The sequence below is a fragment of the Phascolarctos cinereus genome, unplaced genomic scaffold, assembly GCF_003287225.1.
Source record: "Phascolarctos cinereus isolate Bilbo 61053 unplaced genomic scaffold, phaCin_HiC Scaffold_2;HRSCAF=192, whole genome shotgun sequence".
NCBI classification, from domain to species: Eukaryota; Metazoa; Chordata; class Mammalia; order Diprotodontia; family Phascolarctidae; genus Phascolarctos; species Phascolarctos cinereus.
The window spans coordinates 354,618,448-354,638,112 of NW_027555625.1; the positions used below are offsets into that span (position 1 = coordinate 354,618,448).

The following is a 19,665-nucleotide window of genomic DNA, read 5'->3' on the forward strand; positions in this document are numbered from 1 at the left end:
ATTTCCTCATTTTCATCTGTAACATGCAGGGGTTGAACTAAAACAAGGTCTCTACCAGCTCTAATGTTTCATGTTGCTATGATCTCCAGTATTACTGTCTTATGTTTTTACTTAACTAAGTCATATATTTAACATCTACAACTAATCATAAGCTCTTTCAAGGGCAAAGATCATTCCTTATATTTCTCTGTATCTTCTACAATGCCTTGAACAAAACAGGCATTCAAATATTTGAGGACAAATTAAAAAAACTATGCAAGGAGATACAATGAGTGATGACAACCTACCTCTCTAATTCTCTTGATCTGAATATAATTTAACCGTCCCCAGTCAAGCTCATCCTTTAAAATTACACAAATGTCTAAGTTAGCAAGAGCTAAACATTATTCTCTAATTTTGAACTCGTATGACCATAAAATTACTACACAGATAAACTATTAATGTGTTAATAAGCAAATAAAGTTTCTATTCTTCAACTGATCCAACAAATTTATATTTATGCTAGTCACACTGACCAATGCCATCAATCCTTCAAGTTAAACATGCACTGCTTGTCCTAAAGTCCCAATTCTCCATGAAAGCACAGATACAATGTACCTTCATATGCACAAATGAAGTGGGTTTATTTTTTAATGTGCACAAATACAAAAAAATACAATGAAAGAATTTTGGACTGTACCTACGATTTCAATGATATAAGAAACCCCATCTATCAATGTAGATGAACATCCACAGCTAATGGTCAGAGGAGTGCCTGGGCCCCGAGAAGCTAAGTGACTGGCCCAGGGTCACACTGCCAGGATGTGTCAGAGGCAGGACTTGAATCAAGGTCTCCTTGACTCTGAGGCAATCTATCCACTACGTCATGGTGTGTCCCAGTGATGGAGGGAAGTTTAAACATAATGCCTAAAACTTGGAACAAAAAATAAGCGAACACAAAGGGTCAGAGATTCCTTGATTTAGTGGCAGGTGTTCTACTAGGACATATTGTGTGGATTTACTGATACATTACAGCTAAACTAGTTGCTGGTCCTGGCAACAGACTAGTTATCAACTGGAAATCTGGGACAATATTAGATAAAGTTGGCTCAATTTGGATTTTGAGAGTCTGAGGACTTAGGTTTAAGTCCTGACTCTAATTTTTACTATGTGGCTCTTACCTTCAGTTTCCTCGACTCAAAAATGGAGATAATACATATTTCTACTAGCTAACTCCAAGGGAGGGAGGCTGTCATAGCACAGAATGTTGAATTTGTAGTTAAGGGGACCCAGGTTCAAAAACCACCTCTGACAATGAATGTGTGAAACCACAGGTCAGCCTCTCTGAGCCTCACCTAACCCTCAAAGAGTCTAAAATTATAAATCAGTTAGAATCTATGTCGGTGGAAGTTCACACACTGATTAAAATGCAGATATTTGATGTACTATCATCACAAGACTAGTATGAGTTAAGTGCTTTACAAAACTGAAAAGTCTATACAAAGGTAATATATTAGCATTGTTATCATACTAATTTTAGTGCCAGACCCTTTAGGACTAACCCCTATCACCTAGCCTACTGTGCATAGCTTAGCATTTTTGTGTCATCATGTTCCATAGCTAATGGATACAAAGAGAATGAAAACATTCTGGAATCCCTTCTCTTACATAATTCAACGTACAAGAAAACAAAAAGGAAAAATAGCTCACCTTTGGATGACGAAATTCTCCTCTTTGTCTGCAGGCCTGCCAGGTCTAAAAAATTTTCCACAAATTCCAAGTATTTCATTAGCTAATTATACTGTGCAGAAATTCTATACACATTTTGACTGAAGGGAAAAACTTAAATATAGTGCTTAAGTTAATTTATTCAAAGAAATTGTGAAATAAGAACATGTGGTTTATGAAATTAAAAATTCAATAATGTTGTCATCAATATCTTTACAAATATTTTATTGATTTTAGCACCTTATGAGTTTAATGAATTTCTGTGGCCAAAAATATTCATTCCCTATCAACTGCTGACAAGCCTTTCCATACTTAGATTATGCCTCGGATAGCAGACACATGTATTGCAAGGATCCAATCTAAAGCCCTTCCAGCATGTTAAAGCCTATCAAAGACAGAATGCTGCTGGCACAGGCTTTGAGAAACCAAGGTCAACCTTCAACTGTCATGAGGTATCACACTAAGATTACTGTGAAGTTTACAGTATGAGCTCCAGTGGGAAAACCTGAAGCTTTATCAGGTTACTAAAAGCTTTCAGATCAAAACTTTTTAGCGGTAAATGTAACAGTACGTGTGTTTGTTAAAATCATATTTTTACTAAACACTAGAAAACTTACTTTAAAAGCTTCAACAAGTGCAATACAATCACTCTTACTGTTGCCAGAAAATTTCATTTTATTCCTGTGAATTAAACAAAAAAAAGTCATCCAAAAATCCTTTAGGTAAGCGGACACTAAAAATAGGAGAATTAAATACCTATATCCATCAAGATGCTGTCTGGAAGGCATCGCAAAAAAATTCTTCAATGAGAGAGATGCAGCTAATGAAAGAGAAAAGATGACCTTTTTCAGAGCGGTGTTACCCAAACTACTCATAAACATCTTTCCGTTCTTATACTCACCTATGATAAGGCACTCTTCTAGACAGCCAAAGACATGTCCAAGTACTATTAATTTACCAAGCTGCTGATCCACAGGAAGCTGGGCCAAAACCCGTCCTAAGAAAGTCAGTTCACCATCGTGGGGATTTTCTTCTTCTCTCTGCCCACTAACAGCAAGTGCTCCTATCTTTATAAAGTGATGAACTGATATTATTAGCAATATAGGCAGATATACCTTACTTTATAAAGCACAGCAGAAATAGTCCTAAAACCTGTGAACATATAGTTAGTCAATTAATTTTAAATGTACGTGTATGAGAGAGAAAGAAGACAGAGAGACAAAGAGAGATAGAGACATGCAACAACACAGAATAAAGGTCTGATATATTTTCTTAAAGCTCATTCATTTGTAGGTTAGTTGAGTCTCAGAATATTGTCCCATAGAAACATCATACCTGATTAGTTAAGACTCCAAGACAGTTCCACACCTTCGGACTACTCCCAAACAACTTAACCCAAAATGAACCTGAAATATGCCACTATTCTAGACATGATAGAACCTAAATATTATATGTTTGTTTCTATGGAAAATGCATTCTGAGGTCCAATTTAATTGGCCAGGTGCAAATCTTCCAAAGCTTAGCAGAGTGCCTTACACAATTTAGTAATTTGTTTCCTCAATTTTGAAATGAGTTACTGAAATTTCCCTCTGCTGTAGCCACAGGTGTGAAAGACAGGATTCTCACAGTTGCACCTTGTCCCATCCTTGTCAATAGTAAGAAGCAGTGGCTGAGATGACTAAGAAATGTGTAATTCTTAAGCAGTAAGTGGGTTTACAGCAATGAAGAAGAAGAAAAATGAAGGGAGAGAAATTCTTAATCAAAGAAGAGGGAAAAGTAATAGTTCTTCAAACTTCTCAACTCTGGAGAATGACAAGACTATCCCCACCTTACAATACTATATGTGTGGGCAATTATGACAATAATGTAAAGAATAAACATAAGTCAACCTTCTTATGTAAAAAAATTATAAGCTCCAAATGATCTCTTTAATGTAGCTTTTTATAAAGTCTAAAGGCCTTTTTAAACTGTAAAACCTAAAACTATAAATGCTTTTATCGTGTTAAAAACCATAAATGCATTTATCATGTTTGAAAGTTCATATTTATTTTAGGTGGTCATAAAATAGATAGACAGACAGACAGACAGATAGCTATCACACCAATACTTCAGTTGTGCAGAGTGGGAATAGGAAGAAAAGAATACAAGAAATAAACCTCCAAAAATGGCCAACAAGAGTAGAAGATTATATTATATACGACATACTTTGTCCATTTGACAACCAGAAGGAAAGGAGTTAACTTCTTTGTGAGTAGAAGGCTACACAAATCAGAAACTCAGTGCAAACACCAAGAAGCTCCAAAGCTTCCCGCGGAGGGGATGGGGCTCAGATGGCAGATGGACGGCACAGACCAAGACATTCAGCAAGCTCCCTCTTGCCCCACCTGGGCCATAGACCCAAGGTGGCCTGAGAAAGCACCTGCACCTGAGTAGCATGGAGCACTTTCAGCAGCAAGCAGCACTGGTGTGGCTCATAGCTCTGAAGCACAGCAGGATCTCAGTTTTAGCTTCCAGCCCAATCTGAAGACTATAGAGGAATCACCCAGGCAGGAATCCCAGACCAAAGAGAAGCCTCCTGTTAGATAAGAGCTGGGGCTAGCAGCAGCTGCTCAGATCCAAACCCAGGTAGAATTCAGAGGGTGGGATCAGCTATCAGATTTTACTCTGAATTGGAACATTTTGGAAACACTGAGAAGTTATAGGTCCCAGGCCTAAACTCAGCCTAAAAGCTTGGAATAACACAAAACCAAAGAAAGCAAAAACAGTATGAGCTCAGACTTTCCTCTAGAAGTTCCCAGAGCCTGGCCTTCTCATCAAGTTCAAAGTTAGGAAGAAGGCTGGAAAAATGAGTAAATATATAAAGAATCCTAACCATAGAGAGCTGGCATGATGACAGGGATGCTTGAGACACAAACCTAAAAATGACTTCAAAACATCTGTCTGCAAAGCCTCAAACAACAACAACAACAACAAAAAACAGCTTGGGGCACGAATTCAACAAATTTATAAAGCAGCCAATGACTCCAGGAGACCCTGTCCTGCGGCTCAAGGAGCCAGCCACCACCATCATGAATAATACTGTAACCATCAGAACCAGGAAGTTCATGACAAACAGACTTCTTCAGCGTAAACAGATGGTAATAGCTGTCCTTCATCCTGGAAAGGCCACAGTGCCCAACACCGAAATTCGAGAAAAATTGGCCAAGATGTACAAGACGACTCCAGACATCTTTTTTGAGTTCTGATTCAGAACCCATTTTGGTGGCGGCAAAACAACAGGCTTTGGAATGACTTATGATTCCTTTGACTATGCAAAGAAAAATGAACCAAAATACAGACTTGCAAGGCATGGCCTGTATGAGAAGAAAAAGACATCAAGAAAACAGTAAAAGGAATGCAAGAACAGAACGAAGAAAGTCAGCAGTACTGCAAAGGCAATTGTTGATGCTGGCAAAAAGAAGAAATAAAAGGTACTATGGATGATGTTTATCTATGAAGATAATTTTTCATCAGAGCATAAATAAACTCTGTAAAAACTCAAAAGAAAAGAAAAGAAACATTAAAACTAAATCAAGACTTAGCTATTCTCAGCAATACAATGACCCAAGACAATTCTGAAGGACTTAGGATGAAAAATGCTATCCACCTCCAGAGAAAGAACTGATGGAGTCTGAATACAAACTGAAGCATACTTTTTCTTTACTTTCCTTTATTTTTCTTGGGGGGGGGATATCTGTGTTTTCTTTGAATGACTGCATTCAAAAATTAAAAAAACCAAATATTAAAAATTATTTTTAAATGTAATTGGGGGAAATAAAATATTAAAATAGAAAAAGTAAAAAAGCTAATTCAAAAGACTGAAAAAATAGTAGAAAATCTAAAGTATCTTACAGCATAAACATAATATTGTGTTCATAACAGAAGGAACTTGAAACTGAAAAGCTATTGTACCATCAATGCATCGAATATAAGAAGGTAAACAGTCAAATGGGGAAGCAAAACTTTGCATTAAATTTCTCTGATAAGAGTTTGACATCCAAGATATAGAAACAAAAACAAATAAATGAATGAATAAATGTGTGTGTATAGTGTGTATATATGTACATGTGTATGTATATATATATGTATATGCATCTGTATATATGTTTTCTCTGTGTGGGGTGTGTGTGTGTGTGTGTGTGTGTGTGTGTAAGCCATTCCGTGATAAAGGTCAAAGGATATGAACAAACAGTTCTCAAAGAACTACAAAGTATTCACAACCACATGAAAAAAAGTGCTCCAAATCACTAGTATTAAGAGAAATGCAAATCAAAATAACCCTGAGGTTTCACCTTCACACCTTGCAAACTGACAAAAACGACAAAAATGGCAGCAGTGAAATTCCCTTTCCCCATCAAGAAAGCCTAGACAAAGAATCCTACCTCTTTTAGCAGAAGGATGGTCCGTTCAATATCACCAAGGCTGGGTGGAGAAAGAGCAGTTGCCAGCAAAGCTCTTGGCTCACCCATATCAAGCAACTTTACTTTTAAGATTGTGCTTCCTAATGGACATCGCTAAAAATTAACAAAATAAAAAATTAAATTGAAATTAAATTAAACAGTAATAGTAGATCATTTCTTCAGCTTTAATATTTACAAGACTTTCTTCCTAACAAGACTATAAGATAAGTAGCCAGGATTATTACACACACACACACACACACACACACGCACACACACTTCTAAACCAAGGAAAAGAGATTTTTTTTTTTTGGTTCTGTGCTTTTAAACAAAGGTTCATCAGATGCTATAACTTACTAATGGTCACAGAGCTCTTACATGCTAAGCAAGCAGTGAGTGGAGCTGGGACTCAAACTCCTACACTTCACTGCTTATTCCACAACACCAGGCAACCTCAGACACTCTGCTGTGGAAATCTCACATTTAATGCTCTGATACAAGTCCACCTCCAGTGTCTCTTCTTGGGGTGGCACTGACCCCGTGTCTTGGAAGATGATGCTGGTGGATATAACCAGCTCTTCTGACAGATATTATAGCAAGCAGGTAAAAGTTCAACTATGCGCCTGGTGAAAAACTATATCTGCCTAGCTAATGTGGAGAAACATCACTAGCTTGGCCATGGTCTGATACACATACAAATATATATGCACACATATATCTGTATCTCTATCTTTTTATTTTCAATGCAGCAACCATTTATTAAGCTTGCCTACAAGGTACAAGGGACTAGGCTAGGTGCTAGAGATACAAAGAAAAAAAACTAGCCCCCTGCCCTTAAGGAACTCATATTCTGCTGGGGAGATTTTACACATATAATAGTAAATAACAGCATATAAAAATACAAAGAATGACATACTGTTTCAGGCACTTCAACTTTCTAAGGCAGCCTACCCTACTAAATAGTCCTATCAAAGATGATAGAGTTGAAACCTGGCTTTAAGTTTCAAAAGAAAAATCTATATCATTAATATCTCATTAACAAACCAGTTTCATCAGTTTTAGCTAATGAAAAAATAATGAAGAAAGAAATTGGACAAAGGAATTAGTCTGAGGTCAAAGTGATAAACCCAAGGAAAGAACTGAGACTTAAGATAATATTAGCTGAATCTAAAAGTCCAAATAAAGTAAGAAATAAAGCAAAATCTTGTTGGCCTCAGATTCCTACATTTGAGAGGACTAAAAAATATACAACACTTAATAACTCATATTTAATTGACAAATAAAAATTAATATGGGTTAATTCTTAAGTTGTCAGTCAATAAACATTTATTAAGGGTGTACTATGGATCAGGCACTATTCTAAACAGTGGGGAAACACAAAAAGGCAAAAAGATAGTCTTTGGCCTCGAGAAGCTCACAATCTAATAGGGGAGACAACACGCAAACAATCTTGGCAACAGATTAGATAGGACAGATGACAGAGAATGAGTCGTCAACAATGACACCTAGGAAAACTGGAAGGATAGTGGTAAGTGATGTTTGGAAGGGGGGGAAAATGGAGGGAAAGATAAAGAGTTCAGTTTTGGACATTTTGAGTTCAAAATGTCTGTAGGACATTCAGTCTGAGAGGTCCAACAGATAGCAGGATATATTAGACAGGAAATTAGGATAGTGACTAGGGGAGGATAGGTAGATTTGAGAATCATCAGCATAAATTTGATAATTAAATCCATGAGATCCAATCAACCATGAATCCACTGATGAAGGGAAGGGAAGAGGGAAAGGGAGAGAGGAGCCTAAGACAGACCCTTCAAGGACATCCACAATTAGTAGTCATGACCTGGATGAAGATCTAGCAAAGGAGACTGAGAGGAATGGTCATATAGCTAGGAGGAGAACCTTGAGACAACAGTGTCCTGAAAACCTAAAGAGAAGACAATATTAAGGAGATAAGAGTATCTAAAGTGTCAAAGAGATCAAGGAGAATGAGGATCAAGAAAAGTCTGTGAAATTTGCCAATTAAGAGATCACTGGTAATTCTGGAGAGAACAATCTAAGCTGAATGATGAGGTTGGAAGCCAGACTGTAGAAAGTTAAGAACATAGTGGACTTCCGAAGAGCCAAGATGGCAGAGTAAGCAGTAAGTCACTCTCACCCTCCCTTACTGACCTTGAAAAACCCAGAGAATACTGCCCCAGGAAAAATCCTGGAATAGTGGAACCAGCTGAAAGATGAGATATAGCAATCTTTTAGCTAGGGAGGCTAGGGGGACTGATGGAAAGGTCTCTCTTGGCTGAAGGGGACCAGTACAGGAAGGGAGGTCTCCAGCAAGCCAGTGGCAAGCCCCACTTTAGCAAACCAGAGGGAGATCCTGAGCCCTGCGGTGGTGAAGCAGGCAAGTACCAACACCAAGCACACAACAGCCGCCACCACCAGCTACAGCTCGGCACCAAGTAAGCTACCAGACTCCTACAGCCTCCAGCTGTCAACATCTGAGGCCCCAGTAACCAGGCCTCCAGCCCCAGCACCAGAATCCTGAGTCAGTGTCCTCTGTGCCCCAGAAGCAGAGACCAACTTTAAAAGTCAGAAAAAAGGCAAACAACAGGAGCAAGAAGCAACAAAGTAAAACAGTGACCACAGAGAAGTATCTTAGTGACAGGGAAGATCAAAACACAAATTCACCCAAGGACAACATTGTCAGCATACCCACACCTGAAACCTCAAAGGGGAATAAGAACTGGTCTCAAGAGTAAAAAGCTTTCTTACAAAAGCTCAAGAAGGATTTTAAAAGTCAAATAAGAGGGGTAGAAGAAAAATGGAACAATTCCTTTAAAACTACAATTGACAAAATGGGGGGAAAAAAGTACAATGATAAAAACAACTCATTAAAAAGTACAATTAGCCAAATGGAAAAGGAGGTACAAAAGCTAACTGAAGAAAACAATTCGTCAAAAATTAGAATTGGGCAAGTGGAAGCTAATGACTCTATGAGACATCAAGACTCAGTCAAACAAAATCAAAAGAATGGAAAAATAGAAGAAAATGTAAAACACCTCATTGGAAAAGCAACTGACCTGGAAAATTGATCCAGGAGAGATAATTTAAGAATTATTAGTCTACCTGAAAGCCATGACCAAAAACAGAGCCTGGACAGCATCTTTCAACAAATTATCAAGGAAAACTGCCCCGAGGTCCCAGAACCAGAGGCAGAAAGCAAAACAGTCATCACAAGAATCAACTGATCACCTCCTAAAAGAGATCCCAAATTGAAAAAGCCAAGGAATATCGTAGCCAAATTCCAGAATTATCAGATCAAGGAGAAAATACTGCAAGAAGCCAGAAAGAAACAATTAAAATATTGTGGAACCCCAGTCAGGATTATGCAGGACCTTGCTTCTACATTAAAAAGATTGGACTGCTTAAATATTATATTCTGTAAGGCAAAGGAGCTTGGATTACAATCATTTTCTGAACATGTGATGTATGAAGAAGGAGGCAGGACATGTCAAGGAGTAGATGTGTAACAGGCATACCGGAAAATTGTACACTCTGGAGTATTCAGCCAATGACGAAATAGAGGAGGGACTTCGCGGTTGGGATTAGAGATAAATAGTGAACTTCTGCTTTGGTACAATGTGTCCTACTCCATAGGACACTTGCAGTTACAACGGTGTAATAAACTGGGCTTTTAACTTAATCCCTACTGAATCTGAATGAGTTGTTTCTCACATTTCCCCTCTCTGAACTAGATAAATCTAACAGAATTTCAAAAAAGTTACTTATGGTAGACCTCTGGAGAAAACTGAATGGGGATAGAAAGGAATATACCTTTTTCTCAGCAGTACATGGCACCTAAACAAAAAACAACTATGTACTAGGGCATAAAAACCTCACAATCCAATGCAGAAAGGCAGAAATATTAAATGCATCCTTTTCAGATCATGATGCAATAAAAATCATATGTAATAAAGAGCCATGGTAAGTTAGACTAATTGGAAACTAAATAATCTAATCCTAAAGAATGAGTGGGTCAAACAACAAATAATAGAAACAATCAATAACTTCATCCAAGAGAATAATAATAATGGGACAACATAGCAAAACTTATGGGATACAGCAAAACTTATGGGATACAGTGAAAGTGGTCCTTCAGGGATGTTTTATATCTCTAAATGCTTACATGAATAAAATAGATAAAGAAGAGATTGATGAATTGGGCATGAAACTAAAAAAGCTACAAAAAGAACAAATTAAAAATCCCCAATTAAAACCCAAATTAGAAATAGTGAAAATCAAAGGAGAGATTAATATAATTGAAACTAAGAAAACTATTGAACTAATAAATACAACTAAGAGCTGGTCTTATGAAAAAATCAATAAAATAGATAAACGTTTGGTTAATTTGATTTAAAAAAAGAAAAGAAGAAAACCAAATGACCAGTATCAAAAATGAAATGGGAAAATTCAGCACCAATGAAAAGGAAATTAAAACAATAATCAGGAACTATTTTTGCCTAACTGTATGCCAATAAATTCAATAGTTTTAGTGAAATGGATGAATACTTACAAAAATATAAATTACCCAGATTAACAAGAAGAGGAAACAAAATACTTAAACAACTCCATTTCAGAAAAAGAAACTGAACAAGTCATCAGTGAACTCTCTAGGAAAAAATCTCCAGGGCCAGATGGATTTACAAGTAAATTTTATCAAACATTTAAAGAACAATTAATTTCAATACTATATAGACTATTTGGGAAAATAGGCAAAGAATGAGTCCTACCAAATTCTTTTTATGATACAAATGTGGTACTGATACCTAAACCAGGAAGAGTCAAAACAGAAAGAAAATTATAGACCAATTTCCCTAATGAATATAGATGCAAAAATTCTAAATAAAATATTAGCAAAAAGATTATAGCAACTTGTCACAAGAATAAAGTTAATAACATAGTGAGAAGAAATGAATTGGAGTAGTAACTCAGACTGAATATAAAGGAAAAAAATCCACACTAAATTAAACAACTTTAACTGGAAAATCCCAGTACTTCAGTAACAGTTATAATCAAAACATGATGGGCATCCTTTTTTGACTAAAAAAAAAAACCATACACACACAGAAAATGAAGCTCATTATCCACAAAATAAGAAAAACCTAACAAAATCCAGCAAGTTTCTACAATCAGAACTTAAAATAACTAGCACACTTCAAGACATCCAATTATAAAATCCCATCAATCATAAAAGAAAAAAATAACATTTAAGAAAATCTATTTTATGGAGTCCCAAGATGCTTCAGCAAATACTTTCATAATCCAATATTTCTTATACTGAGTAATTAATAAACATGATGAAATGCTGTACTTTATTACTTATTCAATAAAGAAGTATATAATTTTATCTATCTTCAGTGAAAACATCTTATTCATTTATTTAGGATTTACACTGTACCTAACTTCCAAAATAACTTAAGGATGGCTTACCAAATTAAATATCATATAAAAGTAGACAACTAGAAGAAGGTCTAAAACATGGAGAGATCCACTATGTAGGATTTATGGGAAGGCATGGTCAAAAATCACACTGAATGAGGTATGAATGGGTTGCAATTTATGGCAGCAGAGGGAGAGAATCTATTGAAATGTATAAAAATGAGAAAACTTACTATAATAAAAACAAAACCAATGGCATCTATAAGGAATATTCAGAACATGTGAGAAATCACCCAAGGAGAGCCTTTTATTACAGTTTGGTTGTGAATGTGGCTATGGCATAAGTTTCTTGAAATCTAAGACAAGAAGTATAACATGTCAGATTAAACAGTTTTCATCATCTAATGAAAAAGAGTACTTGAATCCATTAGTGTGGATCAACTTTTTCAAGAAACTCAAGTTAAGAAGGTATGCATTACATAGATCCTCATGTAGGGAAAAGTACCATAAGAATTTGTCAACTGCTCCTGTGCAAGACACAGAGAAATCTTCTTCGACTAGTCACTTATTTGATCTTCTGTAAAGTCCAAGAACATATCAACATGTGGAAGTTCCTGAAGATTAAGTCAGTAGAGCACAAATTCTGACAGATCTTACCAAGCTTCAAAGACTCCAATTATGAGACAAGTGGAAATATTCTTTCATCTAAGGACCAGCCTCAATAATTACAGAAATAGCTTATCAATGATTTGACCACAGAATAATTAATTCTGTTTTCATTACACTTTTTAAAAAAATTAACATTTATTGTCTCTCCCTCTCACTTCTTCCATAAAAAAAAAATTATAACAAATATATAGAGTCAAGCAAAAGTCACTGTCTGCATCCAAAAACACATGTAATTTTGACCCTTGAGTCCATTCTATCAAAAGATAGTAACATGCTTCATCTTTGGTTCTTTGGAATCTTGATGGTTTTTGATGGTTTCTTGATTGACGATTCTTGCATTGATCAGAGTTCTTAAATCATCTATAGTTGTTTATCTTTGCAATGCTGTTACAAATAAACTTCTCCTCCTGCTAACATGACTCAGCCATCATTTCATACAACTCTTTCAAGTTTTCTTTAAACTATTTATTCTGTCATTTCTTATGACAAGAGTGTCCCATTACATTCATATACCAAATCAATTCAGCCATTCCCCAATTGATGGGGGTAGCACCTTAGTTTCTAGTTTCTTGTCACTACAGAAAAAAGTAAGTATTCTTGTCCATGAGGTTTTTTTTTCCCTATTTCTTTACTCTTACGTACAGAAATAGTGAAAATATTGCCAGATCAAAGGTTCTCCAAGTTTACTGACTTTTGGGTGCCATTCTAGAGTATTTTCATAGCATGCATTCATAAGTTTCTTTTCCCTCAAGCTCCTCCAACAATCATCATTTTCCTTTTTTGCCATCTCTGGCAACATAACAGGGAAGAGGGGGAACTTCAGATTTTTTTCCCCCTCTACTTATTAGTGATCTGGAGAATTTTTCACATACTTATTGACTGCCTGGCCTTCTTCCTTAACAACTGCCTGCTTGTACGTTAGTGCACCACAGACAGAACTGTGAAGTAATCTAACCATTCTGGAAAGCAATGTTGGGATTATGCTCCAAAGTTGCTAAACTGTGCATGTGCTTTGACTCAAAGATACCTCTACTAGGGTTTATATTCCAAAGAGACAAAAAAAAAACACAACAGGGAACTACTCATGTGTATAAAAATATTTATAACAGTTCTTTTGGAAATAGCAAAAATCTAGAGACTAAGGGAGTGGGTCACCTATTGAAGAACAGCTAGAGTAATTATGATATAAAAACATAATGGAATATTATTATGCCACAAGAAATGATGAAATTTAGTTTCAGAGAAATCTGGGAAGACCTATATGAACTGAGAGAGAAGTAAATAGAAATATAAGAATCATTTATACAATAAAAACAACAAAATAAAGAAAAACAGCTTTAAAAAAGCTTCAGAAATCTTATCAAAGCAATGACAAACTATAATTCCAGAGAACCAAAGATGAAACACGCTTACCAACTCCTGTCACAGAGGTAACAATCAAAATAAAGAACAAGACAATATACATTTCTGGACATGAGGGAATTTCCTTTGTTTGACTATGCATATTTGATATTTTTTGTTCAGCAAGGGAAAAGGAGTGGAAGAGAGAGAAAATAAATTCTTATTAATAGGGGAAAGAAAATTGTTGGTTCATATCCTTTGACCAGAATTTGTCTATTTGGAACAGTTTTCATTCTTACAAATTTCAATCAGTTCCTTATATATCTTGTATATGAGACCTTTATCAGAAAAATTTTCTACAAAGATTTTTCCCCCCATTTAGTTGTTTCTTTTCTTATTTTACTGCATTGGGTTTTTGTGCAAAAGTTTTAAAATTTTATTTAAATCAATATTGTTCACTTTATCTTCTATGATCTTTTATATCCCTGTTTGGTCACAAACTCTTCCCCTCAATAGATTTGAAACGGAATTTCTAGGACAATACCTTTTTTAGCCATAGGAACTCTTGAGGATGAACTATACTAAGCAGACATGGGTTGTGATGTGTCAGAGGAAGGAGGACTAGAATCCATACAATTCTAAACCCTATTATAGGCTACTGAAGCCTATAATAGTGCCCCTTTCACTGGTGCTTCAGAATTTGTAAAGTGCTCCCTTTACCATAACCCCGCAACTAAGAAAAGTTTAAATGAAAATGCAGCAGATGAGAGAATATGGTCCAGGTAATTTATCACAGATACAGCACACAGAGAACCCAAACAGATACACTCTTAACAGTTTTTCCATTAAATTGTTTCTCTCAAACATCCAAGTAAGTGAGGTCTTAAAAAGTGTTTGATAGTAGCAATCAATCCACTATTAAATTGACTGACAAATGCCTGTAATATGTGGTTACAAAAGAAAAACATACTCTTAGATGCCAGAGGAGAAGGGAGGCAGATTGGTACTTTTACTGTACAAGTTTAAATACTTAAACCAAAAGTTCAATATTTCCTTCCAGAGTTTTCAATATTTTAGAATAGCTGTTTAAGATTCCAAGATTTTGTGCCATAAAACAAGGCACAAAAAAAGACAACTCATTTTCCAATCTTAAAATTATCTTACTATACAAAAGCATTAAAACACCTTATCTCAGAGGTATAGAACTAATTTTTCTAATTTCCAAATTAAAATTTGTTCATCCATTTTACTGTGACAAAACGATATTATTTTCCGATTGTCAGTGAAAAATTAATTTTGAGAGAGAAAGATTAAACTCTTACCAGCATCTCAGGAACTACATGATCTGGGATGCAATTGATCCAAAAGTCCTTGCAGATGAGTCTATAACAGTACCCTTTAGATACACGCCCAGCCCGACCTTCAGGTAGAAGAAAAGATTAAAGTATTGTTTGATACAAATTACTCGCATTTTTGGCTAAAATCAAGATAAATACATATTAGTTTCAGAAAATTGTTTTCCAATGTAATGTTAAGAAATAAAGAAAAATTTGAGTATTAAGAATTTCTACAAATTAATACTTTTATTCCATTAAGTCTGCAGAGATCCTACTCAAGAAGCAAAATGACTTACTATGAGTTAATTTCTAGGTATTTAATAAATGATATTTCCATAACATTGTTTATAAAATGAAATTTATTTATATAAAATATTTTCCCACTGGATTACATTCTAAAATCAGCTATGTGTTCACATCAAAATAAATCTGACCCTAAGATAAACAAGTTTATCTTAAAATATACATACATATTTTAGATATATATAATTATTTTAGAATATAATGCATGCATTGCTTTTATCAAAATAACAAAACAAAAACATTAATACTAAACATTTCTATAAGTTGCAGTAACTGTTAGGTATAATGAAATGTAGATGTAGGTATGCCATACATGTTTGTCCCTTTCTTCAAGCAATCTGAACATTTTAAGAAATAGAGCAATCATAACAGGATTGCACCTTTTTTTCCCCTCTACAGTTTTACTATCAATTGTATTTAACAGCCTCTCCAAGCTTCACTGAGTAGAACGTAAACACATGTAATATGCTGGGAAACTTTTCCCAATGTGACTCTAGTTACTATATCTTAAATTTAACCTTTTAATTTGAACAAGGATACACATACTCCAAAATGCAATTTATACTTTAACTTCCTTTGACAAATGAGCCCACAGAAGACCAGATTCCTTTATCCTAGAAAGCCTCTCAGCCTTTCTACTGGCCATCTGCTCCTGCATCTTGCATCAGGATGGTTTCAAACACCTCTACTACAGTTCTGTGCTCACCCTTAACAAGCACAGGATAATCTCACATGATGACAATAATTACTCCAATCCTCTTATTAATGGTCTTCATCCCTATCACGTACCAGACAACAAACGTTCTGGAAAAGATCCTGAGATCCATATGAAAAATAATACAGGAAAAGAACACCACTGAGAACAGAAAGGAAGTAAAGTATAACCCAGTGAGGGGCAACAGTCAAGTACAACTGAGCTTCTGCAATTTTAGAAATAAATCAAGAAGTCACTATTGGTCACTAGGCTTGGATGAATGAATGTACATTGCTGTCGTCTTTATGAGCTACTGTGAGACACTACAAGAGCTTAAGGGTCTGGGAAAGATAAACTCTAATACAGAATATATGATTAAATGGGTCTGGGGCTAAAAAATGGAAGTCAACATAGCAGAATATGTTATGAGCCTACTGTGATACAACAACAAACATAAATAAATGCCTTTCAAAGTAATGATGGTCAATTTCCTGGCCAGTGTACCAATGCTGGGGAAGAACAATGCTAGGAATTCATAATATAAAGCAGAAGGTAAATAAAGTGAGCCCAGCAGAAACCAAATGTGGAGGATAAATGAATCCATGTGACCTCCAAGAACACAGACTAATAAGGAAATCTTTTGCATGACTGCACATGTATAATATAAGGGAGGGAAGGGAGAGAAGAAGAGAATTTGGAACTCAAAATTTTAAAAAATGAATGCTTAAAGTTTACCTACAGTTGAGGAAAAAAATAAAAATTAACTGATAAAAAAAAAAAGAATGCACAGCACTAGAGAAAAAAGGGGAAAATATAGAGAAGACATCAGGAATCACCAAATCAGTATATGGGCAAGAAAGAAAGGTAAAAGAGGTTCCAGTGACCATCTATAATTAGATAGTCTAAACACTATCTATAATTAGCATAATTTATAGTGTATGTATAACCTAGCATGAACACTTCTTAATAAAAGCTCATGACTAATAAGATTCCAGTCAGAAACTACAGGTTATTTGCTTAGATCCAAGCACAGTATAAAATAACACAAAAAGGATCATTATAAAACATTAATCAAGTTTTATCATGATCAATTCAAAAAAAAAGGAAAGAAAAAACAAGGCTAAAAAAACCATGTATAGTATTACAACTAAAAAAAGCAATCAAAATTTTTGTACATTAATGACAACTTATAAATCTACTTTCTTATCTCTACAAATCTTTAAAAATCATCTATCTGCACACATATTAAGTGTGTAAATGAAAATTATGAAAATAAGAGAACATACAGATTTTTGCAAATATTTTACAGCAACCTACACACTTAAAAATCATGCAACTGACTGAAAAGTATAAATAATACAAAACTTCACTGTTTACTGCTTCTTGAAGATGAATGAACATTTGACTCAGTAGGAAAAAATACACCAAACAAGGTATTTTTTATGTATATATCATGATTATACAAGATTCCCTTAAGGGGGCAAAATAACAAAAATAACGTAGTTTTATGATATTCTGATTAATAACGAACTGATAAAACAGGGAGATACGCTCACTAAAAAATTTTACTTCTGTCAGTGAAGATGTATAGAATTTATATGAAACAGGAGAACCTTACATACAAGGATGCTGTCCAGAAGCTGCAGTTTGTGGGTAACATCAGCTGTCAATCACTGGCCACTACAATCGCCAAAGCAGACTTGCACAACTTGGCAGTAGATAGCGGCCAAAATTAAAATTAGGCTAAGCTTCTTTGGGCCACAGATAGGTTAGATTAAAGACAGACTAACTATGGTTGGTTGCCACGGGTCATGTGACAAACAGGAGAGTGCACAGTGGCAACCCTACATTTTTCATGGGCCACCCAAAATCCTTTGGTGGGCCATAGGCTCTGCAGGCCTGCTCTAAAGAATCAAAGTTAGAGGTCACTCAAAAGGCAACAAAGAGATGTACAGTTGGAATAAATAGAATACATCATCCAAGAGAGTGATCACAAAAGGAGGTGCATGAGTCACGTATGCAGAAGGTATGGACAGCCTAAATACTGGACTGATATATTAGTACCAGCTAAGTTGTGAATGACACAGCCTACAATAAAGTCTGGCTTATACAACAAGGTCCATAATGTATATAAGGCTATTTGTTATCTTTGAACTTTTAAAACTGCAAACGCTATACCCTAGGGAAATAAATGACATTGCTTTTCAGAAATGTTAACAAAGGAAAATTCTAAATTCGTAAAGATAAGTGCTAGGATTTTTCCAGAAACTGCTTCAAAGTCTTTTCTACTCGATTCTGTTCAAGAGATAAAAGAAGTCTTCAGGATATTCACTGATTATTCTCTTGCTTGCTTTTGGCAATTTTACTTACTTTGCCTGACAAATGTAACCTGTTTGAAATCATTCCCTGCTTTCAAAATTTTTAAATACTCATCTCAGCCAAAATGAAGTAGTGTCTTTTTTTTTTTTTGCCAGTAAGTAGAAGAAAGGTGAGCCTATAGTCACAATCCCATCTAGCTAAACACTGCCCTAACATCTCGGGGAATTAGAAAACAGAAACAGTTCGGTATATCATAAATGTGACCTCTGCTATATAAAGAAGGGAACCTGGTGAACCCTCTTTAGTGATGGCACCCCATCCAGAATGCTGCTACCACATCTTTGATATTGCAAACCCCACTAGTAATCAGGAAAGGTGATGCCACTCTCAAGTTGACAAGATTGTACAGGTCACTGTGATACCCACATAAGTGGTGGAGACCAATGCCAAGACCCGAAGGAAGCACAGCACCTTTCCAAACTGACTCCAGCCCTGCTGAGACTTTGGTGAGCTGCAAAAAACACCCTTCAGTAAATTTCATTAGGATATGCATTGATGGTGGAGTTGTGAACTGATCCAACCATTCTGGAGAGCAATTTGGAACTATGCCCAAGGGCTATAAAACTACACATACCCTTTGATCTAGCAATACTACTAGTAGGTCTGTAACCCAAAGAGATCACAAAAAAAGGAAAAGGACAAGGACCCAAATGTACAAAAATATTTATAGCAGCTCTTTTTATGGTGGCAAAGAACTGGAAATTGAGGGATGGCCATCAACTAGGGAATGGCTGAGCAAGTTGTGGTATATGAATGTAATGGAATACTATTGTGCTATAAGAAATGATGATCAGGCTGATTTCAGAAAAATCTAGAAATATTTGCATGAACTGATGCTGAGTAAAGAAAGCAGAACCAGGAGAACATTGTAAACAGCAACACTGAGCAATGATTAACTATGATGGACTTATCTCTTCTCAGACATACAATGAGCCAAGACAATTCCAAAAGACTCGTGATAGAAAATACTAACTACATCCAGAGAAAGAACTATGAAGTCTGACTACAAATTGAGGCATACTATTTTTACTTTTTTTGTTTTTTCTTTCTCATGGTTTTCTCTTTTGTTGTGATTTTTCTTTCACAACATGACTAATATGGAAATATATTTAACATGATTGCACATGTATAACCTATATTGCTCGCTGTCTTGGGGAGAGAGAAGGGGAGGGATGGAAGGAGAATAATTTGGAACTCAAAATTTTACAAAAACAAATGTTGAAAACTATCTTTACATGTAATTGGGAAAAAATAAAATACTATTAAGGAAAAAAACTTCATTAGGATATATTCTGTGCATGTGGCCTAGTTCTTCCCTGGGTGCGACAATTAATTTATCACAAAATCATTCATTTAGAGAAGT

The 19,665-nt window shown here is 35.5% G+C and overlaps 1 protein-coding gene and 1 pseudogene across 1 annotated transcript in view; one reads left to right on the forward strand and one right to left on the reverse strand.

Annotated features, from left to right (window-relative positions):
* Positions 1-19,665, reverse strand: part of TDRD9 (tudor domain containing 9) — a 240,370-nt gene that overhangs the window by 62,554 nt on the left and 158,151 nt on the right. The window contains 7 exon segments of the mRNA XM_078150388.1: positions 284-341; positions 1,690-1,734; positions 2,325-2,388; positions 2,464-2,527; positions 2,609-2,774; positions 6,129-6,260; positions 14,912-15,009. Of these exon segments, the coding sequence (XP_078006514.1) occupies positions 284-341; positions 1,690-1,734; positions 2,325-2,388; positions 2,464-2,527; positions 2,609-2,774; positions 6,129-6,260; positions 14,912-15,009 (627 nt within the window).
* LOC144455953 (small ribosomal subunit protein eS24 pseudogene) lies at positions 4,774-5,174 on the forward strand (annotated as a pseudogene).